Source organism: Triplophysa rosa, linkage group LG5 (genome assembly GCF_024868665.1).
Source record: "Triplophysa rosa linkage group LG5, Trosa_1v2, whole genome shotgun sequence".
Classification (NCBI taxonomy): domain Eukaryota; kingdom Metazoa; phylum Chordata; class Actinopteri; order Cypriniformes; family Nemacheilidae; genus Triplophysa; species Triplophysa rosa.
In genome coordinates this window covers 16154916-16181020 of record NC_079894.1, presented here as the reverse complement: position 1 = coordinate 16181020, position 26105 = coordinate 16154916, and the positions used below count along the sequence as shown (strand labels likewise).

General features: G+C 37.5%; 4 protein-coding genes and 1 long non-coding RNA gene across 6 annotated transcripts; 2 read left to right on the top strand and 3 right to left on the bottom strand.

The window, feature by feature from the left end:
- Nucleotides 1–52: 52 nt before the first annotated feature.
- Nucleotides 53–6015, bottom strand: uck2b (uridine-cytidine kinase 2b). Of its 2 annotated transcripts, none has more exons than XM_057334514.1 (7): nt 5866–6015; nt 2185–2344; nt 1951–2047; nt 1677–1819; nt 1482–1579; nt 1307–1355; nt 53–1156 (listed from the first exon to the last, which is right to left on the bottom strand). In XM_057334514.1, the coding sequence occupies exons 1-7, from the start codon at nt 5968–5970 to the stop codon at nt 1119–1121; spliced, it is 690 nt and encodes a 229-aa protein (XP_057190497.1). In that variant the 5' UTR covers nt 5971–6015; the 3' UTR covers nt 53–1118. The 2 variants fall into 2 exon arrangements, with proteins under 2 accessions (XP_057190497.1, XP_057190496.1); XM_057334513.1 differs by having other exon boundaries at nt 55–1188; nt 5866–6010.
- On the top strand, nt 5370–10743 carry aldh9a1b (aldehyde dehydrogenase 9 family, member A1b). Its single transcript, XM_057334511.1, has 13 exons — nt 5370–5483; nt 6407–6472; nt 6768–6976; nt 7201–7346; nt 7458–7587; nt 7758–7892; nt 8241–8437; nt 8646–8786; nt 9079–9267; nt 9390–9477; nt 9591–9732; nt 9849–9961; nt 10061–10743. The coding sequence occupies exons 3-13, from the start codon at nt 6793–6795 to the stop codon at nt 10153–10155; spliced, it is 1560 nt and encodes a 519-aa protein (XP_057190494.1). The 5' UTR covers nt 5370–5483; nt 6407–6472; nt 6768–6792; the 3' UTR covers nt 10156–10743.
- A 66-nt stretch (nt 10744–10809) lies between these two features.
- Nucleotides 10810–14005, bottom strand: zte38 (zebrafish testis-expressed 38). The gene is made up of 13 exons (XM_057334512.1): nt 13938–14005; nt 13702–13853; nt 13347–13488; nt 13177–13240; nt 12795–12831; nt 12687–12707; nt 12571–12597; nt 12407–12474; nt 11689–11837; nt 11248–11477; nt 11108–11150; nt 10987–11030; nt 10810–10905 (listed from the first exon to the last, which is right to left on the bottom strand). The coding sequence occupies exons 2-13, from the start codon at nt 13750–13752 to the stop codon at nt 10822–10824; spliced, it is 960 nt and encodes a 319-aa protein (XP_057190495.1). The 5' UTR covers nt 13753–13853; nt 13938–14005; the 3' UTR covers nt 10810–10821.
- An 85-nt stretch (nt 14006–14090) lies between these two features.
- On the top strand, nt 14091–15200 carry LOC130554624 (uncharacterized). The gene is made up of 3 exons (XR_008963001.1): nt 14091–14164; nt 14891–15005; nt 15122–15200. It is a non-coding gene; the product is annotated as an uncharacterized LOC130554624 (long non-coding RNA).
- Nucleotides 15201–20378: 5178 nt separating this feature from the next.
- prdx1 (peroxiredoxin 1) lies at nt 20379–23342 on the bottom strand. Its single transcript, XM_057333324.1, has 6 exons — nt 23242–23342; nt 22436–22547; nt 22014–22167; nt 21721–21843; nt 21429–21559; nt 20379–20759 (listed from the first exon to the last, which is right to left on the bottom strand). Exons 2-6 carry the CDS (start codon nt 22539–22541, stop codon nt 20674–20676), a joined length of 600 nt encoding a protein of 199 aa, XP_057189307.1. The 5' UTR covers nt 22542–22547; nt 23242–23342; the 3' UTR covers nt 20379–20673.
- Between the last annotated feature and the right edge of the window lie 2763 nt (nt 23343–26105).

Sequence of the window (26105 nt, the reverse complement as noted above, 5' to 3'; positions counted from 1 at the left end):
CCTAGCGAACATTTCGAGTATTGCACGCGTGAAACAAAAAATAAAACGTGACGCAAACAAAGACAGCAGTTTATTATTTATTTTATTCCTTCCCACCGTAACAGTTATTTTCAACAAAACTATACCAAAAAGAGGTCATCTGGTAAAAACATCAGGGTACAAACAGGAGTCTGAGGAGAAATTACATTTCGGTTCAAGTAATTCCAAGTTTGGAAGCAGTTATGTGCCAAACAGTATATTCATTGTAAAAATTAGTGTTAAAGATAATTGTTTTTTAGGGGTATTTTTGTTACACAGGACAACATTTTTACATCAGATAAAACTAACCCATGTCTAATATAATGTGATCTGTTCTATAGCCCTGCTTACTGAACATCAAATAAGGTGTTATTTTGGCAATCCGCTTACCTTACACTGCAAACTAAGATATTGTGGCTAAAATGTAGAAATATTTATTGTAACACTGTAAATGAAATATTCATCTCACAGGTACAAAGAGGCCAAACTGTGCCATGTCGTACCACGTAAAAAACAAAACCGTATGATTGTTAGAAATCAACCATATAACAAAGGTCAGACTCAATTAAAAACTAAAAATAGTCAAATGTGACCACAAGAATGTCACATACATACTAACATACCATAATATCATCTTTACACAACCATATCTCTTCATTCACATACACATAAAGGGCCTCAAATATGAGGTACTAGGGTTTTTTTCTTTGCAGATGGAACAACCCACCCAACCTGAGCTCTGACTTCAAGTATTTGTGCCAACAGTACTGTGATCAACATCGTCTCTACATTCAATCTCACCAAAATCAAAATTCAATACTAATCTTTTCCTTTATTTACTGAGTAGCTGAGTAAGCAGATAGACACACTGACAGGACAGACCAAGTGTGGAATCAACCCTTCCAAAAAACACAGCACCTTTATAACCCTTTGAAAGTAATTTGACCAAACAGTTATCCACAATATTCAAAAGGGATGTCTGCCGTTATTATTCAGTCCTGCCCTCTCCTCAATGGAGGAAAGGGCCACAGTGAGGTCAGTGAGGTCTACTGGACTCTGACGTGCTTCTTTGTCTTGGAGTTCCATGGCTGTTTATTAAATCATTCTGTCTTTTTGTGACTCCTCCATTCAGGATGTCCTGAATATGTTGCACGATAAGGTTAATAGCCACTGGGAGAAAAAGTACATTTACAAAAAATACCAAATTATATCAACATATTCATTTAATAGGTAAACCTTAATTGCAACAAAAAAATCTGTTTATTCATTCCTGAGAACATTGACTTACCAAGGTTGTCCGCTCCACGAGGAATGATGACATCTGCATACTTTTTGGTCTGTAAATAAAAACAAACAAGTTAATAAACAGTTATAATATACGTTTTTTTTACACAAAGGGATGGATGTGAAAAATGAATTAATACAATTATTTGATACATTTTAAGTCATATAAAGATACTCACTGGAAGACAGAACTCCTCAAAAGCTGGCTTTACAAAAGTGATGTACTGGGTCAGAACCTGTTCCAACTCTCTGCCTCTCTCACTGATGTCCCGCAGCACTGACAAATCAAGAAAACACAAAATTAGTCTACGATAGAAGAATTTAAATGGAAATGAATCATGAATCATCTGGACACTGATCATTTTGGCATCTACCTCTTCGTGAGAGTCTCGTGTCTGGGTCGGTGTCCACAAACAGCTTCAACTGGAATAGTTCGCGAATCTCTTGCGAGTAAAACATGAGAATCCCTTCAAAAAGAACCACATCTGCTGGATATAGGGTCACAAACTCATCCTTTCTGTAAAAGGTTTGGAGACCATTTGATTCATCATTCACCCATTCCGCACATGCTTTTTCAGAACACTCCAAACAGCCTCCAGCTTTGTTCACTCGTTATTCAACCCTTCAAAAGCACAGAGAGATGCTCACCTGGAATGGGTAACAAAGTCATACACAGGGATGTGCACTGTCTTCCCCTGAAGGATGTCACGCAGTGTCTTCATAATGAGTTCACTGTCAAAAGCATCTGTGAATGATACAAGCACTAAATGTTACATTAACCTGTGTTTCTCAAATACTGAGTGTAAATGCACAAATTATTTTCTTTTTGGTGTAAAAAATGTAAATCTACTATGTAGAATACTCAGAGGTGTGCTTTCATACCAGGATGATCAAAGTTGAACTGGCCCTTTAGTGCTTTGGACTTCTGTTCAGGCGTGAGCTCGTTGTAAAAGCTGTCTTGACTGAGAATGACCACCTGACGTTGATGATGGTCAATTTTATTCTGGCCCAAGAGCTCCATGATCTTCCCACATACTGAGGACTGATAAGATATAACAGATAAAATTATATTACAATCACATGCATTTTGTCCATTTAATAATTTTATTGTTGTCCTTGTTTCTGTGTAAATGCAAAAACAAACTTGACTGACTTATGAATTGCTACGAATTGTGTATAATACATAACCCAGAGCCACAGCTCGATCTAACTAACGTTAAATGCAGGAGACTTTCCCATTGACATTATAGATCCTCTTCTTGGTATTATTAACTCATCTCTGACATTAGGACATGTGCCTAAAGCATATAAGGTGGCTGTTATAAGGCCCCTTGTCAAAAAACCCCAACTCGACCCTAGAGAACTAAGGAACTACAGGCCTATATCGAATCTACCTTTCATATCTAAAGTTCTGGAAAAAGTAGTTTCAACTCAATTATGCTCCTTCCTCCAAAGGAATGACATCAATGAAGAATTCCAGTCTGGATTTAGAGCATGTCACAGTACAGAGACTGCTTTGATCAGAGTTACAAATGATCTGCTATTGGCGTCTGACCGAGGTTGTATCTCGTTATTGGTGCTGCTAGACCTTAGTGCTGCATTCGATACCATTGACCACAGCACACTCCTACATAGACTCGAAAATTATGTCGGCATTAAGGGAATAGCTTTGAAATGGTTTAAATCTTATTTATCCGACCGTTTTCAATTTGTAGCAATAAACAATGAGGTGTCACGCAAATCGCAAGTCCAGTACGGTGTACCACAGGGCTCAGTCTTAGGGCCTCTGCTCTTCGCATTATACATGCTACCTCTAGGAGATATAATAAAGCGACACGGAGTTAGCTTTCACTGTTATGCTGATGATACTCAACTTTATATTTCCTCGAAGCCTCATGAAACACAGCAGTTCCATCGAATAATGGAATGCATAGTCGATATAAAAAACTGGATGAGTAACAACTTTTTATTACTGAACTCGGACAAAACGGAAGTGTTACTTATTGGACCGAAAACTGCTATAAGTAACAACCAAGAATACTGTTTAACTATTGACGGATGTTCCATAAAACCCTCGTCGTCAGCAAAGAATCTTGGCGTTCTATTCGATAGTAATCTGTCATTTGAGAGCCACGTCGCCAACACCTGTAAAATTGCGTTTTTCCATTTTAAGAATATATCTAAACTACGTCATATGCTGTCAATCTCAGATGCAGAGAAGTTAATTCATGCATTCATGACATCAAGACTAGATTACTGTAATGCACTGTTAGGTGGTTGCCCTGCAGGCTTATTACAAAAACTCCAATTGGTCCAAAACGCGGCAGCTCGAGTTCTTACACGTACAAAAAAGTATGAACATATTAGCCCGGTTCTGTCAACCTTGCACTGGTTACCTATAAAGCATCGCGTTAACTTTAAAATCTTGCTTATTACCTATAAAGCCTTACATGGTTTAGCTCCTCAGTACTTGAATGAACTCCTTTTGTATTACAGTCCTTCACGTGCATTACGCTCTCAGGCGTCCTGTCAGTTGGTAATACCTAGAATTTCAAAATCAAGTGCAGGTGGTAGATCCTTTTCCTATCTAGCGCCTAAACTTTGGAATAGTCTTCCCTGCACTGTCCGGGAGGCAGACACACTCTGTCAGTTTAAATCTAGACTAAAGACGCATCTTTTTAATCTTGCATACACTACTCTTCCATAATATAAATCTTCAGAGGGTTTAGGCTGCATTAGTTAGATCAACCGGAACCAAAAACACAACTGATGTACTTGTTGCATCAAAGAGTACAGAACAGTACTCTACTCTCAGCCAGTCTTGTCTCATTGTTCCAAGGTTACCACAGCGAGCAGGATGCAGTTCATGGCCTGACCTGATGGTAGAGCGGAGAATGGGAAGTGGGGACCTGACAAGAGCTGAGATGATAGAGCTGGATAAAGAAGGACGCGGTCTCTTGACATGTCTTCACCACAAAATTTCAAATGCTATTAGATTATTAATGATAATCTTAAACTATAATTTATTTTATTATTAAGTTTATTTATTTTATTTAGCCTTGTTGTGCAAGTTCTCTGGAGCTTGTGCAGAGGCAGCAGCTTTTGCCAGAGGGGAACTGGAATCCCCTGGTTGGGCCTGGGTTCTCCTGAGGTTTTTTTTCTCGATTAGAGTTTTGGGTTCCTCGCCACCGTTTGCATACTGTTTTTGCACTATCTGCCTGACCGGGGGGGCTGCTTTAGAATCTTAAAGTTTTACTTAATTAATATTGCATATAGGAATTTATTATCTGTTATATTTGACCTGTGCTTCTCTCTCCTTTATCCTAAATGTGTGCTCTCACTGAGCGTGTGTGTGTGTGCGTACTTGTCTGTGTACGTACGTGTGTGTGTGTGTGTGTGTCTGTGTGTGTGCGTGTTGTGTGTGTGGAGTGTTTTGTGTGTGGGTGTGTCTGTCTTCTGTGTTTTCAACCTTTTCTTGTTTTTGCAGGTACAACTTTGATTGTTTTGCTTGTAGTCAATGTGTCTCATGTACAGCTGCTTTGTAACAATGAAAATTGTAAAAGCGCTATATAAATAAAGTTGAGTTGAGAGTTGAGTTGACAGCCCTGCTTACATGTGCGGTGAACTATGGTGTGGTTTACCACCATGTGGGGTGGGTCAACTGGCCCATGTAAGGAGATTTAGCAAGTAGGCATGTCCTTCATTCATAGACCGCAGCACCGACCGGGTTATTTGTGATAAGTCTGGATGACGGACAGGCCGTCTTGTTGTGTAAAACAGTACCACACAATGGCTTGACAAAAGATTTTAAGAGACTTCGATTACCCTCAAAAGTGTTTTTTTTTGCAGAGAAATGAAACCTTTAAAAAAAAGTACAGCCGCAGTTTAACAGATGGGATTTTCCAAAACGTCATCGTGGCTATGTAAACAGTCGAAGCTAATGTGACGTCACTTTCCCGCAACTTGCTTTCATCTTCGAGGGAGAGAGACATGTGCTTTTTACCGCGACCAAATCCAAATTATTTTAAAATCAGCTCAAAACAAACATCATTTAGCAACGTAAACATCCGACTCATATATTGTTATTCGTGGTTTCTCACAGACAGCCAATACAGAATGACTTTGTAACCTGCTGCGCCACGTGGAACTGAATAATGACGTTATCGAAAATTATTACAAAGGTGAACGTGAAATCTAGATTGTAACTGTAAATTGAAGTTTGCTAATGTTATGTTATTATATTTTAAGTTACCTTTGAAAATTCCGTCACTGTGTTTATCGTAATGAATGAAAAAAGAAATACCCTGGGGACCAAAGGTAAAATGTAAATACAAGGTAACGTTAACCGTTACCAGTGTTTTGACCAGTAACATAACGTTACAGGTTTTGGTCAGTAAATGCATTTTTAAAAAGCGGATGTCGTTAAAGCGGTTACTTTTATATATCAGTATAGCCACGCGGTCGGTGGAGGTATCCGACACTGGTGAGTTTACGCTATTAAAAACCCTAACCAACGTGAAGATTATTGATCGTCTGTACAGTTACTTATAAACAAACTCAAACCTTCCCACTGGCGGTGCCTCCAGACACACCGATAAGGAAAGGCTGTCGGATGGTATGGCCATTCTCCTCTCTGCCCTTAAGATGTGTTTCACTGTCGCCGGCCATGGTTGCAGTGAGTGGAAGTATAGAACGCGTAGGCTATTTGCCGCTGTTCTAATATTACACACGCAGCGCCCCTCCTCCACTTACTGTCCCACGAACTGCTCACCTCACACAAAGAAAACGGCAAATGTGATAGAATATAATGATTTATATCCTAAACTGTTCTCTTGTGCAGTGTCAGTATTTTTGTTACATTTTATTTTGATTTCTTCTTAAGGTTTATAAGGATAAAAAACATTTAACATAATCTTTTCATTAACGGCGTTATTAAGATTTTACAACATATAAAACAAAAATAAAGATATTTTAGAATGCCAGGGAAATACGAATATAAATGTAATAAATATATAAATCATATCCGTGATCTAAATGTAATCTTTATTTGCTGAAACCAAAAAATGACGTACTCTGTCTAGACCAATCAGATTTGTCCCCACAGTTCAGCCCCGCCTCAGAAGGATCAAACATGGCAGGAGTGATCGGCAAGTTGCAAATGCTGTAAGAGGTAAATGGATTTAAACTGAAACTTATATTTAACTAGTGGTGTCCTAACGAGATATGTCATTTTTTGTATAACCAGAAAGCTGTTCGCGCATTTAGCGATTTTTTACCGTTCTATTTTCGCGATAAAGCAATTATTATTGACATATTGTGTACATATTTATAGATACTTTTTTCTCGCTTCAGAAGAAAGACACTGTCTTTTGCACAACATGCTGGAAACATACATTTAAATGTGTGAGATCGAGTTTTAATGTAATCGCGTTATTTTTTGTGCCTGTTTGTTGACATCTCTCCAGAAGATCAAAGTTCAGTATTAGACAGATGAAGATGCCCCTGTTGACCAATCTCCTGACCCCGGGTCTCCGGGCCCTGCATTTCTCTGGGACCAGAAGTGCTTCTTCAGGAACTCTTCATATAAAAGATGCTCTCAACTTCTGGTGTGGTAGTCGGGTTGACCTCAAATATGTGAAAAGTAAATCTGAGCCGGTGTGTGAGCCTGCAACAGGTAATGTGCTAGCAAAAAATGTAAAACCCCCACTCAGGCAACTTATTGCCCAATCAGACTTTGCCCCGTCACGTGATCTAAATCGCTTCTTGTCTTACTGTTGATGTCATTATTATATAGCACATTATTCTATAGAAAGTACTCTAATCTCTAATCCTTTTATGTTGCATACCGATATACTGTATGGTATGTGATGAATATTGATGCATGTTTGTATTTAACAGGTCGAGTCTTGTGTCAGCTGCAGGCTTGTGGGGCAGCAGAGGTTGATGCAGCTGTAAAAAGTGCCAGTGCTGCTTTCACAGAATGGAGTAGACTGGCCGGCATGGAAAGAGCCAGAGTCATGCTAGAGGCAGCAAGAATCATTGAGGTAAATCTTAATTCGTTGATCTAACTCTTTATCACATCTAAATGCAGCACCATAAATAGAATTGCATAGGCATTGGCCCTAATCTGTCAGTTTACCGACTGTTGAGAATAGAAGCGACGGGAGGAGATTGCTGAGTTGGAGGTGGTCAATAATGGAAAGTCAATCACAGAAGCCCGTCTAGATGTGGACTCGGCCAGACAATGCATTGAGTATTTTGCAGGACAGTCCACCACCCTTTCAGGTGAGCTGGTTTGGCATGACATTAATCCTTCTCCATTTATTCACCAAGTAATTAGCTTATTGCTAAAATATCAAATACAAAACTGTAATGCGGTTTGAGACTTTGTTTAAGCACATTAAAAAGTACTTATGTATTTTGATCTAAGTGAGAACACCATTTCCTCTTTTCAGGGCAGCACGTTCAGTTATCCGGAGGTTCATTTGCCTACACACGTAGGGAGCCGCTCGGTGTATGTGTGGGAATAGGAGCCTGGAACTATCCATTCCAGATTGCAGCCTGGAAATCAGCCCCTGCCATCGCTTGTGGTATGTCTGGCAATGTAATGAATGCATAAATAAATAAAGTTCTACACCTCTTAAAAAAGGCTCATACACTGGCAATTGACCTTATCTGCCACATATCCACTGTGTTTCGAGTATAATTTTTAATGCTAAGGCCTGCTAACTACTTCCTATACAGTATATCTGTGGCGCAAACAGTCTCAAATTTGATAGCTCACATACCTGCCGAATGCTGAAAGGATTCTCATAGACTTCTCATGAAAGTCTCTTTATACACTCTTAATCTGTCTTAGATCTTGATCTGTGCTTGATCATGCAGCTGTTTATAGTCTGCCGCTCTGTTTATAGTCTGCCGTTATTATTTAATTGTAGGCAACTCCATGGTATTCAAGCCATCACCAGTGACCCCAGTGACTGCAGTGCTGCTGGCTGAGATTTATTCACAGGCTGGGGCTCCAGAGGGCCTGCTTAACGTGGTGCAGGGTGGAGAAGAGACAGGCTCTCTGCTGTGTCATCATCCATCTGTGGCTAAAGTCTCCTTCACTGGAAGTGTGCCCACAGGCAAGAAAGTAAGGGCAGTCTTGCCGAAATAGTACTACTATAGTACAAATAATTACTTGAGAATTGTGGAATATGAAAAACAATTCATATGCACATATGAATACAAATATCTTGTTAATTGTGTATTTTTATTCAAGTTTAAGTATTCGTATAATAACAGGTCCTGCCATCCTGGTTTGCACTCAATGTATTTACATGCATGTTTTGGCCCAAAAGATAATGGAAATGGCTTCCAGAGGGGTGAAACCAGTGACTCTGGAGCTTGGTGGAAAATCACCACTGATCATCTTTGAAGATAGTGACTTAGAAAACGCCATCAGAGGAGCACTTATGGCCAACTTCCTTTCTCAGGGCCAGGTACTGTAATAAAATTCTGAAGTCAGGTTTAAGCATATATAACACATATTCAATTGAAGTTTATTTGTATAGCACTTTTCACAGTAATTTTACATATTTATATCAATATAATGCAGGATTTTGGTATTTCATGTAAAAAACACTCATACTGTATTGGCCAGTACTGATATGGCCAATGATGTCCTTTTCAACTATTTACACATTTATACAAATTCACAACACCATTACCTACATAATAATGTTTATCTCATTGTACCTTATTGCCTTAACAATTATTTTTCCCCATATGAAGGTGTGTAGTAATGGCACTAGAGTTTTTGTTCAACGCTCAATTCTTCCTCGGTTCTTGGAAGAGGTGGTAAGAAGAACTAAAGCCATCCAGATAGGAGACCCTTTACTTGAAGAGACTCGTATGGGAGCCCTGGTCAGTAAACCACACCTGGAGAAGGTTATGGGATATGTGAAGCAAGCTAAGAAAGAGGTACATCAGACATTGATGTAAAACTAGGGATGTTAAACACGTCCTCAGCAAACACTCATTTATTTACATTATTTACGTTTACTAAATAAGGTTGTAATAATGTAGTTGTGTGTGCTTATTAGGGAGCCAATGTGCTTTGTGGAGGGGAGCCGTTTACCCCTACAGATCCTAAATTGAAAGATGGATACTACATGACACCTTGTGTGCTTGGTGAGGAAATGTATATATGTAAAAAATATTCTGTTAATGATGGAAGAAGTTTTGCTTCATGTTTACTGTTTTCTTTTACTCATACTATTCCTTCTCATGTCTTTTGCTTTCAGACAGCTGCACAGATGACATGACGTGTGTAAAAGAGGAGATTTTCGGACCTGTGATGTCAGTACTGTCCTTTGACACTGAGGACGAGGTTCTCAGGAGAGCCAATGATAGCCCGCTGGGTCTTGCTGCAGGAGTCTTCACCAAGTAAAGTGAAATTTTATTTATCTAGCAATTGTTGATGGGTGGAATTTCGGTAAGACAACAGAGCTAACGCAATATTATAACAGTTTGTGTTGATTTGACTTTGTCTCCTTCTGTAGAGATGTTAAGAGAGCCCATCGTGTTATTGAAAACCTGCAGGCTGGATCTTGCTTTATCAATAACTACAATATCACCCCTGTGGAGGTGCCGTTTGGAGGGTACAAGGCTTCAGGTGATTATTTAAATGAGGTGTTGGTGAAATTTTTTGTGTTGATTATAACGAAGACCAGTCACTTCCTACATAAAGTTATTACCTACTATCTGATTTCAGGTATCGGAAGAGAAAATGGTCAGGTGACCATCGAATTTTACTCTCAGCTGAAGACTGTGTTTGTGGAGATGGGTGATGTGGACAGTCTTTTTTGAACGTAAGCCAGATGCTCAAGAGATTTTTGATTCGAACTGTAACCTAAAGACTACATAGTTCCTTTAATTTTTTTAATATATGTTAATACCCAACACTAAAGGACAACATTTGCCCTTTTCATACTTTCTGTCAAGGAATGACAGCTGTCTGTGAATATTTCTCAACCAAGTGCCTGTACAGATTGTATGATTCTAAATTGAGTGTATAAAAATGGTCTCATCTTTTAAAGAAGTGCTGTTGTTAATTATACAAATATATGCTTTAATGGAAAGGTTTGGTTTATTTACCAAGCTTTATAGGCTATGACATTCCCATGCTGTGAATACGTGCTCATTAGATTTATCTGTTATCATCATTTTGCTCGATGCCTAGTAACAATGTTTTTGCACTGCATTTTGAGGTCACAACATAACGCTAATAAAGAGATTATATACAATGAAAAACATACCTCATGTAACAGTAAGTATTCTGAACTACTTTTTATTTTTCACCTGTAATAAACAGCAAAGTTCAGCATTCAGGATCAGGATTTAACATTGTTTTGTGCATTTAGTGAATTTAAGTTACAAACCATTCATTACAATTTCCAACTCAAGGCTTATAATTCTCTTAAAATTCAATATTATCATCAGATTTTGAACCCACACAAACTCTGAATTCATAAGTTATTTGTCTGACATCAACGTATTATATGTCTTAACAGGATTTCTTCGTTTTGTCTTTGAAAGTTTGCTCCCCGTGCGTTTCCTCTGTGCAATTGAATAAAATTAAAACAATTAATTTCAATGGCAATGTTTTAAAGATCACTTATCTCTACAGATACAAAATACCTTGGCAATGGTTCTTTTGGATATCTTGAACTGTGCAGCAGACTCTGCAAAAAGATCATTTCAAGACATTTAACAAACGTACCCTCTAAGGTGTAACTTCTGAATTAAAACAAATACTTACCATCCTCAGATGGCAGATCCTGAATATCAAAGTCGTTGGTCACCTGTAACAAGACTGCGAAATGATCTCTATAATCTATATCAAGTCTATTGATTATAAGCTAACTGTATTCAACAAACTAAACCTCTTCTGTTTATTACCTTTCCTGCTGCTTTGAGAGTGTTTGTCTCCTTTACTCCTCCTTTCTCACTCTGCTGGCTTGTGTCCTGTAGCTTGCCAAGGCGGCTTTGTGCTGCTGTCACACGCACCTTCATGGTGTGGAAGCGAGACTGCAAATCGCCCACTCTGAAGTGCACTGCAGTTCCCTCAAACCACAGACTATCATATACACCTGCTTTAAATCCTGGTGGCTCATATGTAGGTGGTGTGACTCATTTGATCAAGTTGTGAGGAGACAAATAAAACCACAAAATTCATGTCATTCATACAATAATTCTTAAGATATTTAACCATATTAATTTTCTGAAGCCTCATCTATTTATTGGTATTTATAACATTTAAAATTCTCCAATTGGCTTTTGTATAGGGGTAGTACTATGAATTGCAATGTATTGTGAAGATATTGCAGATGTTTCTTTTACCATCATCATTGTAGTAGAGTTTCATACTGAGGTAAACAGCATTGGGCAAAGCCTCTAGATTCTGCATGAGCAGAAACAGCTTCCTGATCAGAAGCAATGAAGCCTTTTTTGTGTCCTCCATGGTCACATTTACTGCCACATTCTCATTCCTTAAACAAAGAAGAGGACAGTGTGTCTTTGTTTTATATCGTTGCAACTATTACAATTTTTGCTGAAATCGTAAATGTCAATGCACCTGATTATGACTTGAACCATGTACAGCAGTAGGGCTGTGCATTGGCAAGTGCCTCCCGATACGATACATATCACGATAGATGGGTCACGATACAATATATTGCTATGTATTTCGATACGATACACATTTGCGATATATTGCAATACTTTCAATAGAAAATGTAAAAAGCAGAGCTAGAAATACAACATGACTTTGCTTACAAAGCTTACAAACAGCATTTATTTTATATAACTCATTACTCCATGACTTATTTTGGAAAACCAAAGCACACCAACACATTAGCTCTGAGAGCTCCAAGCGTTCTTATATTTTTCACCATGCTCGCTTTCACTTACCTTTGGCCGTATGTATATGACATGATTAAAAAAAATTATCGATAGTAGAGGTATCACTATCGATACACTATCGATTTTTTTTTTATTGCGATAGTTACATGTATCGATATTTTTGCACAGCCCTATACAGCAGCTCTAAAAACACTACCTGAGGATTTCCATCTGTGGTCCCTGATCAGTGTATCTGAACTTAAACTGATAGGACTCAACAACATGCTGAAAAATAAGACAAACAATAGCCAACAAATACTTCAGATTAGAAAAATCTATATATTTATCATCTAAAAGTCAATCTAAGAACTGTAACCTTACATTGCTGTCATCAGGGTCTGTGTGAACCTGTAAATAAGGGAGCCATTGCATTGTATTTGTAAATAGTCTTAAAGAGACTTATAGATATAAATGCATGTGTATTTATGCATACTTACCCCAATGAGCACAATCTGGAGCTGTAAATGATGAAAGAAGATTAGTTAAAAATTAATAAATAATAAAGACACCAAAATACATATCTAAATATGGTGCATGTGACTTACATATCTCTTTTCTAATGCATCAAAACATCCCATCAGCCTAGAAAGACATGTAATAGAAACTTTCTAAATCATAACATAAGTGTTTCTTTCTTCTGCAGAACACAAAAGAAAATATTTTGAAGAAAGTTGGTAACCGAACAGCACTGGCCCCCGTTCACGGACACAAAACCAATGCAAGTGAATGGGGGCCAGTTAACAACATTCTTCAAAATAACTTCTTTTGTGTTCTGCGGGAGAAAGAAAGTCATATGGGTTTGAAATGACAAGAGGGCGAGTAAATGATGACAGAATTTTTATTTTTGGATGAACTATCACTTCAAATCACCACAAATGTAATTTATTAAGGCATTTTATAACTCACACATGCAATATAATCATTTACCATTTAACAAGCTTGCAGGCTCCAGGGCATGAACAATTCTGTCTGAGAACTTTGATACACAAATCTGAAAAACAAGAATGTTGATTAACAAACCAAACTATATTGTATTAGGTCATACTTATTAAGCACTTGAAACATAATATAATGATGCATGTGTTTAATTACATCACCTTCCAGGTATCTTGAAGTGTAAGAGTCCTCTGGAAATATTCCACGCAGATAGGTGATGGAGGATACAGCTATAACCATCATGCGTTTGACATAAACCAGTGACTGAGTTTCGGTCTCCAGCTCCTGAAATAAACTGATCCACTGTGGGAACACCAGTGAAATATATACAGAACATCACTTAACGAAACAACGTTTACTTACATTTACATTAAGCCATCGCTAGACGCCTGTATTCAAAGCGATTGTGGAATGAGTTCAGGTCATATAAGTTAACGTTAATCATACTGTAACGTTACGTTTGATCGTTTTAAGTTAACGTTACACACTTCTTAGGTTGTTGATTAATTATCTTACCTCATCAGACTCCTGTTTGGCTGGAGTTCGTTTTTTCTGTGTGGCCGTCATGTTTGGGCTGTCTTTACCGTTAAGTTACGTTACCTGTTGTCCTTAACGTCACCTTATTACCTCGTCAAAAACTTTAATGGCACGGTAATGCCTTTATTAACCTGAAAAGTGTTAGACAAAGTATTATATGATAAATATGAACCCTTTACTACTGTAGTAGCTGAGTACAGTGGAAAGGTTTGTACCGATAACTTTCTGAGGTAAATGTCCCGTCGCTCGCGCCTAATGCTGTCAGTCACGCACGCGAGTTTCCAATAGTGTCTGTCTGCGGACTGCAAGAGAGGGGCGTAACTGGGAAGGGGGCGTAACTTGAAATTGTCCTAATCACGCGGAACCACACGAGATGTTAAAATGACACTATTGAAAACGCGCCATTAAAACCAAGACGAAGGCCGCTCGTACGGAGACGGCGGTAAGAATATTTTCCCGAGATAATTGTTTATTATAAATGTAATGATATATATGTAATAAACTGTTAAAACCATAAGCTTCTTCAGTGAGTCTTAACAACTTAGTGTTGTTAAAGTAAGCAATATTTTTACGTTGTGGCGGGGTTATAACTATTGGCGGGTAAAAAGAACATAACAAGCCAACGTCCCGAATAAAACTATTATTAAAATGACAGTTTTCAAAGTCGCGCTCTCACAAATAAAGATGAGGGTTGCAGTTGCAGTGTCACGTAACGTTATACGGGGAAACTGGATGTCTTGAGTGTTGTGAAGTGTTTTTAATTAACGTTGAATACGTTCACTGATGAACTAATATAAAGTGAAATCACCTGCTGGAGTTTTTTACTGGAATGAAAACTGCATAACTGTTAGTCCCCTGAATCTTAAAAGTTAAAGTTATGCCACTTTCAGTAGGTGCCCTTCACTCTGAATAAATCTGATGTTGGACACCACAGTGCTCTAGACTGCTCATTTATTGATAACGTGCGATGTAAAATTTCACACGGTCGCATTGATGCGAGTGGGTAATGTTCAGGTTGTTTGCTGTATGGCTGGAAAATGCATTATTTCTTAACCAAAAAGTAGCGCTGAACAGCTAACACAGTTCAAACTGTGCTATGAATAACGTTAGAAAAAGCAGTAATAATCTGGGGCAGCAAGATTTTGATTTTTTGATTTACTACTAACAGTTACAGCCATGGCCGGAGGTTTGCCCACTTTACCAAGCAGGGAATACTGATGGCCAGTGGAAGTCTGGACCCAATTTTCCACATCCCTATGAAGAGGAAATATGAGGTCACCACGGTAAGAATTATGGCTAAATTAAGGACCAAAATTTGGTCTAAAAAGTAATCGTCATTTTTGTGCTTTACATGTACTAAGCTATTATGTAATATGAATCTTACTCCCTTGATGTAAAGGAACATGTCCTCTCAAACCCACTCGACGTGAAGCCATGTGGAGACGAGTCTTCTTCGGAGGGGATTGGCATTTTGCAGGCATGTATCTACATTTGATTTTTTAGAAATGAAGCACCTCTATGAGCCGTAGGTTAAACTCACTTACAGGATCACAGTTTGTTATATGTGCACATCTATAAGCACTTCTTACATACTGTATCTTAATCCAAGAAACAACAATAACTACATATGTGACCCTGGACAACAAAACCAGTCTTACGGGTCAATTTTTCGAAATTGAGATTTTTACATAATCTGAAAGCTGAATGAATCAACTTTCTATAGATATATGAGTTGTTAGAATAGGACAATATCTGGCTGAGATACAACCGTTTAAAACTCTGGAATCTGAGAGCGCAAAAAATCAAAATATTGAGAAAATTGCCTTTGAGGTTGTTAATCAGGGGCACTGTGGCAGACCATCCACTCACAAAAATAAAGTTTTTATATATTTAAGGTAGGAAATTTACAAAATATCTTCATGGAACATGATCTTTACTTAATATCCTAATGATTTTTGGCATAAAAGAAAAATCGATAATTTTGACCCACACAATGTATTTTTGTCTTTTACTAAAAATGTTCCTGTGCTACTTAAGACTGGTTTTGTCATCCAGGGTCACATGCTATTTGCAGGACAAAAATGTAAAGGCTACAAAACATGCAAATTAAGAGTTCACCTCTGACACGGTTTGCTGGTCCAAGATGATGATGATTGAGACCTGATATTGAGCTTACTGATTTCGTAGTGACTCGTGTATTATGTTCACAGCTGCCTGAGGAAAATTTTGCAGAAATGTTTGTTTTTTATTCCGATGCCCAATAACAGTTATTTACTTGTGGTCCTTAATAGGAAAATAACTTTAAATGGTTGAAAGTTAAACAACATCTAGAAGTTGATTGTGCTGGATCAAGTTTGCATTTGTTATTTGGTAATTAAAGAAACATTTTTTAAAAACATTTTGCATGTATGTATATGTATTAACTTGGATCTTTACTCCACAAGGTGCCGCTGCCAACCATCGTAAAAGACCTAGATACAGCATGGGACTGGGTGCAGAGTCACTAAGACCTGTTCCGTGGTGAGGTGACAAAGCCTGCCTTTTTTGGGATGAAGAGAGATAACCATCCAAGGGGGGTCAGGAACGTCCTCGGAGGTCAATTCTCAGCGGAGAAGGATGACTTTGTTTTACTTTCGAGAAGACATGGAAACATTTTTGTCTTACTGTATTGATGAACATGGCCTAAAAGTCAATGCCATGTTCAACAATGAACAATTTCAGAATACAAATGAAGCAGTAGACGATTAGTTAATGAGTGGAAAAATGGAAGGAGTTCAATAAATAAGTAAGGAATAATTGAAGACGCCGGGCCGTTCAATTATCGAAAGTTAATGCACACCCCGAGGTGGTATTCGCGTCATGGCCGTTACACCTCGGGTGTGCATTAACTTTCGATAATTGAAAGGACCAGAGGCAATTATTCCGCTTATACCACGGTCACAACACCACAAGACGTTGTTACGATGTTTTATCTCAAGACATTTGTATGGTATTTGTCCCGGAATGCACTTGCTGGTAGGACTAATTTCTTACGCATCTCATTTGAAGGCGTTGCTTGAGCCTGCATAAATGCAGTTTTCCGAGAGCGAGAGGAAGACAGACAGTGCACATGCACACGCGTTTGCTTCACTGAGAGTGAAAAGACAAGTATCTATACTTGATTTGTTTTCGTCGTATTTAACACCCCTGTCGTATAAGAACAGTATTAAGAGAAAAAAGTGACACGGAGGTTTCTGCGCCAGCTGCGGTTCTCGCAGTGGCATAGAAAGCTTCCTGCTGTGTTTTGAGTCCCGTTTACCCATTCCACAGACGAATTTAACATGTTGTTATTTTTGTGCTTCGTGTTTTATCTGTAACCTGCTGATTGTGTCATGTAGTTTGCCGTTACCTTTGATATATGCTTTAGTTTTTCGTCTGAACAGTCCTGTACAGTGCTCTCGCCATTGTTGTTCAAATGTTCATACTGTCCATAAATATGAATAGTTATTTCTTCTCAGACAATGGAATTTGCCTGTCACTTTGTCTGTTGTTAGATACGTATTCACTGGTGGACAGTAGGCTACATTTAAGTTAAACTGGGCGCAGTGATATGGAACTGTAATTCGGTCGACAAATCTGGAACTACTTCATAGGTGTGCGTTTAACTGAAAAATAATGCACACCCGTCGAACATTCGTCAGCCAATCAGAATGAAGCATTCAACAGCCCCGTGGTATAAACTGAATTAATGAATAAATGCATTGATTCTGTTTCTTAAATGCATCCATTTGTTAAGTTTGCTCACATATGTAGACCTATTAAATTGAACATATCTAATAATAAGTTAGATGCATATCTGTATTTCCCAAATAGTATATAACCAATTTAAACTATTCAGTTCAATTTAATTTTTTATCTTTATTTTAATAAGCTTAATTTGTGCCACATAGTAACCTTGGCATGTTTTACAAAAAAAATATCGAGAATCACTATTTAAAAACTACTTCCGGTACTGAACAAGTAGTGACATCACGAGATGGGGGAGTTTTAGTTGCGCTACACAGAATTAATCAATTAAATGATGCCTCACTAAATCAATACGTTGAACTATACAGTACATAATACATTTAAGCTTTTCTTTTTCAGTATTTATCATGTAAGGAGTTGTTTGTTGATGTCTGTGTTTGTTAATAATGTCTGTTGTCGTCCAGGCAACAGTCGTCACTTCCATTTCACGTCAGTGTGTCCCAGTGTCTGCATACTCTTTAGCTATGCATTCAAAAATACTAAACTATTAGGGCATAGAATAAGTAGGCGAATTGGGATGCAGCAAATGTGTTTCGCAACTCCGTTGAAACGTTGTCATGACAAATTCGGTTCCCGTGTGAATTGTGTCCGCTTAGGACCCAATTTAGTAGGTAGTTGTAATGCCTGATCACAAAGTTGTTATCTCGAGCTAAATACGCTGAGTAAAGTAATAGCATTAAAATGACATGTTAAAATTTAAGTTAACGAAAAACATATGAGCATATAAGCTTGATGCAACATACACGCCAGTATTTCTGGGTCAACATCTGCTTAACAAACAAAATGTTGATGTTCTTAAATTACTATGGTTTTATTATAGTAAATAACTAAAACAGTAAGACCGAGATTTGTTTGATTTCAGTACCCATAGCCTAATTTTTGTACTTCTATATGTCTGCGAGCAGCCATCTTGCGATAACATCTCGCGTGGTTCTGTGTGATTCGGGCGACGTCAGTTTACTCCCCCTTCCCAGTTACGCCCCTCTCTTGCAGTCCGCAGACAGACACTATTGGGACAGACCCCTCTCCATCTGTGGCCAGTACTGTATTACCATATAATGTCACGTTAGTTGCAATGATGAGAGCGCATATGGACAAAAATGTAATTCAAGTGTTTTTTTTCTCCATACAACTCTACAATACAGGTGCTGGTCATATAATTAGAATATCATCAAAAAGTTGATTTATTTCACTAATTCCATTCAAAAAGTGAAACTTGTATATTATATTCATTCATTACACACAGACTGATATATTTTAAATGTTTATTTCTTTTAATTTTGATGATTATAACTGACAACTAATGAAAACCCCAAATTCAGTATCTCAGAAAATTAGAATATTGTGAAAAGGTTCAATATTGAAGACACCTGGTGCCATACTCTAATTATTTTGTTTTATTATTCGAGGGACAGACACAGTCTCTATGCATTTGGAAGCAGTAACATTTTTAACAGTTGAGTGAGAGGAACACAGACTATGGTTTACTTACTAGTCAAATGGTGCGGTAGCGTCTTTAAGATGTTGTCAGACAGAAGATCTGCTCTGATGCTGCTGGGGTGCAGGCCGTCGGGGCGGAAAAGGTCGCTACCAGTAATCCACACAAAAATCACAATGTAAGACAATAGACCCTCCTGGATATTTATACCCAGCCAAAATTAAAGATACAACAGTTCTGGTCATCAAATATGATTTAAAGTTATACCGTATAAAAGAAGAATCTATTCCAAAGCCAGACAGATTTATGCACTCCTAAAAATAAATGTGCTTAAAAGGATTATTCACAGTGATGCCATAGAAGAACCATTTTTGGTTCCACAAAGAACCATTCAGTCAAAGGTTCTTTAAATAACCATCTCTTTCTTACATTTTTATAATCTGAAGAAACTTTTTCACCACAAAGAACCTTGTGAAACAGAACGGCTCTTCAGGTGTTAAAGGTTTTGGAACCAAAAGGTATGGCATCGAAGAACCTATTGAAGCACCTTTTTTTTAAAGAGTGTATAGGTCCTGTTGGGCTCAAATCAGGTAGCAGATCTACAGGTAATGACTGGCTCATGTCTGGTAAATTAATATCAACATTTCATCTAAAGTCAGAGGTCACGTCTTTGGTGCTGAAAACGGGAAGCTGTATCATAGAGTTGCTGCTCTTTATAGACACACAGCTGGAGGGTGAATATGCTGATGTTTTATCAGGATCTCTGTCCTCTCTCGTACAGACTAATTTTAGTGCAGTCCAACAAAGTACGACCTAAAAATGACACCCTCGCAAACACAATTGAGTTCTACAACAATACAATAGTAACATTTTAACCAGCTGTTTAGAAAAGTTCATTCAGACATTGAAATCAGTTTGGGTTGTTTCCACATAACCTGACACATTCGTTTGAACATTGTAGGTGTTAAACTTATGCTAATCGTTTTTGCATTACCTAAGTGTTTTACTGGTTTACCTCATTCAGCGATCTGTTCTCTCTATGTGATAAAGTATGTTGGGAGAAACCGCTACAAACGATACAGTTAGTTATGAGCAGCCACAATGATTCAGACCGGTTGATCACTCGCATAAATCATTCATCGGCAAACTGGATGTCGTTTGGGTACACAAATGTTGTGAGGGAAAAGTAAAACTATAACTTTAGCAGGTTAAAACTTTTACATAGCAGGTTTTTAAATAGAGTGTAGTTTTTTTGGTGTAACCGAATATTGTCCGCTTAATTCAGTCACATTTAACAATATAACAGTAATGTTAACACTTGAAGTAAATGTGTTTAACACAAAATTAATTTTTAATTAAATTAAAAATCTAATTAATTAAATTGTACAGTAATTTTCTTTATTAAAACATGAAATAATATAACAATAACAAATTGATGTAAATCCTTTATTATCTGAAATGCAAAATTTTAGTGACAGTACAAGCTAGGCTATATTGCCTCACATTCATAACATCTCTTTTCAACTGGGCATTAAGATATATGCAAATGAGCGTTTGACTCTATACACTTTGGTCCTAATGTCTTCACTTTTAACAACACGTAACACATGATATAAATAACAACTATCACTCATACACAGGCGAGCTTGACTAGTAGCACTAGTTACTGCTTCTGTTTTTAAAGTCCCTGTATGGACATTTAGACTATACTACAAAGTCTTGTGTGTTTAGTTTTGTTTGGAGAAGTAATCTTTGCTCTGCTGGACATCAGGTTTAATTGTGTCTTTTCCGGGCTTCCATCCGGCTGGGCAAACTGGACAAATAGAGACAATGAAGTTACAACAGCCATTATAACGGCTTCATTTACGATATGTGACCCTGGACAACAAAACCAGTCTTATGGGTCAATTTTTCGATATTGAGATTTTTACATAATCTGAAATCTGAATAAATAAACTTTCTATAGATATATGAGTTGTTAGAATAGGACAATATCTGGATTAGATACAACCGTTTAAAACTCAGGAATCTGAGCGCAAAAAAATCAAAATATTGAGAAAATCGCCTTTGAAATTGTTAATCAGGGGCACTGTGGCAGACCATCCAATCACAAAAATAAAGTTTTTATATATTTAAGGTAGGACATTTACTAAATATCTTCATGGAACATGATCTTTACTTAATATCCTAATGATTTTTGGCATAAAAGAAAAATCGATAATTTTGACCCACACAATGTATTTTTGTCTTTTACTAAAAATGTCCCCGTGCTACTTAAGACTGGTTTTGTGATCCAGGGTCACATATATTGAATATTAACACAAGAAAATCAGCATCTATAACAGAACAGTTCTTTGCAAAATTTGTAGTGGTAGTTTCTCAGCTAAATAGTGAACCCTTTTCTCTCCACGTCTTTAATATGGAATTTTCTTATTTTATATACTATACGGTAATATGTTAAAATAAAAAAGCATTGCTGTACCTTCTCCGTGTTTGTCGGTGAACTGAAAGGCCTGCACCAAGCGCAGGGTTTCATCAATGGAACGCCCCACCGGGAGGTCATTGATGGTGATCTGCCTCAGAATGCCTTTGTCATCAATGATGAAAAGACCTCTAAGAGGATGGAAAGAAATGAAGAAGTGTGTCAAAGTATAATACAATACAAAAGCCCATTAGCTTTTTTTGGAATTCGTATCATGGTTTCATGACGTCATTGGTAAAAAATATTGTGACAAGTCTAATTGTAGAAAAAAATTCAGATAGTCCATCCATACCTGTAGGCAATGCCCTCATCTTCCTTAAGTACGCCATAGTCTCGAGATATAGAACGGAGGGAATCTGCCACTAGAGGAACATTCATATGTCCTAAACCACCTTGCTTGCGAGGGGTGTTTATCCTGTGATGATAAATTAGTAAAAAAAATATATATACAATTATATTCCACACAACTATTGTCATCCAATAGTACGTTCATAAATATGAAATGCACTACATTAAGCAAATGAATATTATCCACGATAAATAGGGAATAAAGTTAAGTCCATCTTTGTAATCTTTATCACTCACCAAGCAAGATGACAAAAGTGGGAATCAACAGAGGCACCAATAACCTCACAGTTGATTTTCCTGAACTCCTCAGCTGCATCACTGAAGGCGATGATCTCAGTAGGGCACACAAAGGTGAAGTCCAGTGGGTAGAAGAATAACACTACATACTTTCCTAAAAATAAGAACAAAGCATTTGCTGCAGGACACCACCTCCATTCTGTATATAGTGTATGTGTGCTCCAATAAAATATGAATTTGGTTTTATGCCAAATACATCTAATTAAGCCACATGTTTATTATTATGTATTTTTACATATTTCACATTTATCAAAAAAATGATCATAATATTGGTCATGTGGTATGACAATATTGTGCCAGTAGTATATTAGCGGTTCTTCTTCATTTTGCACTTTTTTATTGTATGTTTGTTGAGTTCATACCTCTGTAGTCAGACAACTTGAGATCTTTAAACTGTCCATCTGGCATCACAGCTTTGGCTGTGAAGTCTGGAGCAGGCTTCCCAATATGAGCGTTTCCAGCTGCCATTTTATGCTAAAGTGAAGGAAAGACAAAATTAGCCATTAGAAACTAATCACCATTAGAAAATAACAAATAGAAAGAAAGAAATAATAGTTTGAATAAAAAAAGACCTTAATCCCATGAAGTAGTGTATTAGTATTAGAAGTGTAAATTAGCATTAAATGTATAGGCTATAAGTCAAATGAAATAATAGAATAGAATAGAAAGAGCGAGAAGTGCTCAGGAAACTGCAACAGTTTTGTTCTCTCATTCGTTAGCCTACGTCAGTATTTCCTCAATTTGCAACATCTGTAATCATAATACAATGTGACAGTTAACGCGTGTGACCTATGTGTTAAAAGCATTGTTGGCGTAAGATGTGATTTTACAACAAACGTCCTAAACAAAACGCATCTTTTCATTCATCGCTTGCCGACATGCAACAGGCGGCTGACTTGGTCAAGTTTAGAAGTTGTCACGGTCACATCGTACAATACATACATTTTCTTTCAGATCTTCATTTAGATGTATATAAGAACACACCACAAATGTACGTACACCACATTTCAATTTAACAAACGAAGCCTTTCGACTACATAAAAATAACGCAGCTAACTTACATACAGTATGGACATTTCCGGAATAAACAAGAGCGTAGAAAACGTAAAACAACTTTGCTTATGAAAACATGGTTATTAAAACGAAAAGCATAAAAATTGTTTCATACCCTCGGAGCACCCACAGTCCAGCTCTTTCAATGAATGAATGAGGGACTTTACGTGCTTGGCTGCAATTTAAATAGGTCTTGCCATAATCTCGCGATACTAGAATGGGAGAGAAGTGGATGACTCTTGAAATGACCAAATTACGATCTGTCTATGGCAGGATGACTTTGCACATTTTCTGTGCTCAAGCACGTAACGTAGATGTGCTGCTTACAAAATATACTGTAAACTTCCTTATTGAAAATCAACTTATTCACAGTAAATAGAATTTAAGAATCGAATTTTAACAGGTATGAACAGAGAAAAGATTTTCCCCAGCAGCTTCTTTTTTCAAAGTAAAATACTGTTGATATAGGTTTAAAACATGTTCCCAAAACTGGGAACTAACAGAGACTATCTCCAAAAACTTTGCCGAGGATAATGCAATGCTGTTCTCTAAATCCAGCTAACCAACCATAATAATGACTGTAGGTTATGTCATGGGGCCATGCCATGTGACTTTTCTCATTGTCAAAGGTCAAAAGTTTTTTTATTCGTATCTTAAACTGAGTGTTCGATTTACATGCATAACGGTTGATCTTTTTAAGCATCTTCCCCAAAGGAGGTCACAGTTTTCCTTTGTTTATCTCTGCATGTTAATTAAAAAATTATGTGGGCAAGAAGCTTGTTTCTCCATTGATGGTCATTTTAAATTTCTGTAACTGAACTCCACCTTAACATTGGAATTTACCCAGCTTCCTTGTGTTTGATGCTTTTACATTCCTGTAGTTGCTTAACTCTTGCAGCAATGTTTACTTATATTTCAAATTAATTTCCTCCCTGTCGTGTTTCCTTGTTCAGGAGTTCCCAGACTCGCTTCACCCTAAACATAAACATAAATCTTTGGACACTGCTGTAAATACAATAGCAGCTGTGTTTCTTCTGTATTTAGTTTTTAGGTAACTGTGGGAAATGTGACTGTCATTTGCACACTTCATCTTACCTTCCTTTCCACACTCTGGCTGCTTCCTCCCCCCCCCCCCCTCTCTTTCAGGGCTCCGTCTCTCAACCTAGTTACCATGGGCACCAAATGAAGGGTCCGATAAGAGGGGTCCAGACACAAAGGGATCATATCAAAAACAAAGCTGTGGGCTTCAGATCAAACAATGCCTCAAACACATGTTTTAAAAATAACCACTTTCAACTGACACACAGTGCATAATCAGTCTATCCCTCATTAGTAATCTCTCTATCTGTTGCTCTGAGTTACCTTTACAGGTTTTAGTGAAAATGCACTACAAATAACATCTGTACCTCAATTGAAAGCGGGTTCAGTACATGTCAAATCGTAAAAGAAATGGTTTAGCAGGATTGCATGTTCAAACACAGGCCTACAACATGAGTCAATATGAAATGTTTAGAAGTGGTGTAGATAAGAACGGCTGTAGGCTACAGGATATAGATAATAAATCTTTTTTATGCCAAAGTGTATCATACTCTGATCCTCTGAAATGCAACTGATACATACTCAATACCTAAATAATTTCACATTGAATAAAGCAAAAATGATTGTTATGTTTTCACAAAATTATTTGCACACTGAGTTTATTGTTATTCATACATACAATATACATAATATACAGTACATGCACCAAAATGTTTTTTTTTTGCCATTTCTGGTGCTCTACTCGTATGCTCCACGCTCTCAACTTTTTTTCAGTTCATGGAATGTAAAACATTTAATGGAATGTGAAATAAGACCTTTGTCCTGTTATAATCCAGTGTGAAGAAGACATACGACTGTGCTGCACTGCAACCTCTAAACACAAAACAGACCACATCTTAAAGGAATAGTTCGAAAATGAAAATTCTGTCATCATTTACTCACCCTCTTGTCATTTCAAACCTGTATGACTTTCTTTCTTCTGCAGAACACAGAAGAAGATATTATAAAGAAAGTTGGTAACCAAACAATGGCAGTACCCATTCACTTGCATTGGTTTTGGGTCCACATAATAGAAGTGGACATTCTTCAAAATATCTTCTTTTGTGTTTCGAAATATTTGAGATCTCTTCTGAAAAAGAATGAATTTCACGTAAAATTACAAAACAGCTAGTACTAGTACTGTTCTCTGGGGACTTTTGTACAGTAGCTGGCTTTGTTGCTGCTTGTCGTGAAGAGGCCCTGCTGTCAGTGCCTGCTGTGATGAGAAACTCCATGACACATCTCTCATCCATATGCTGCCTGCTTTTCACAGTTGGACAGCTACATGAGCAGGCCTGGACACATCAGCGTATCCCTCATATGGAGAGCTGTGTAGCTGTGTCAGCACGACACTAATCATACAGAGCAAAGATCTAATTTAATCATACTCATAATGACACCAATTGCAGCATCTAGATGAACGTGCCTGACTTTTCAGAGCTAGGGTCTGATTTACACTGCTGGCTTTGAACGCATTCAAGGTTTATTTTATCTTCAGAAAGTATTATGACGTTTATGACATAACTAATATATATTTGTCAACATGGAGGAAGTTACTATTGGCACAAGGCCACCAGCAGATGTCGCTGTGCCACACCAACTATTGAGAGAGAAATTCCTGTGACAACAGGCAGCCTCTGATCCACAGTTTAATCTCACAATGCTTGGCCATGGCCAAATGATTTGTTATAGTAATGCTGAGGAATACTTGCAGTCTCTTGATGGATTCTGGCTCATGTGGCTTCTCTGTACCACACCGTTACAATCTGCCCGGGGCATGCTTCCTATCTATTCTATTAAAAACCAATAATAGTCTAATGAATAAACAGTAAATAAACAACAAACATACTGGTGTTAAACGAAATTATAATTTGGTCAAGAGTCATTGCTCTAATAGAGATT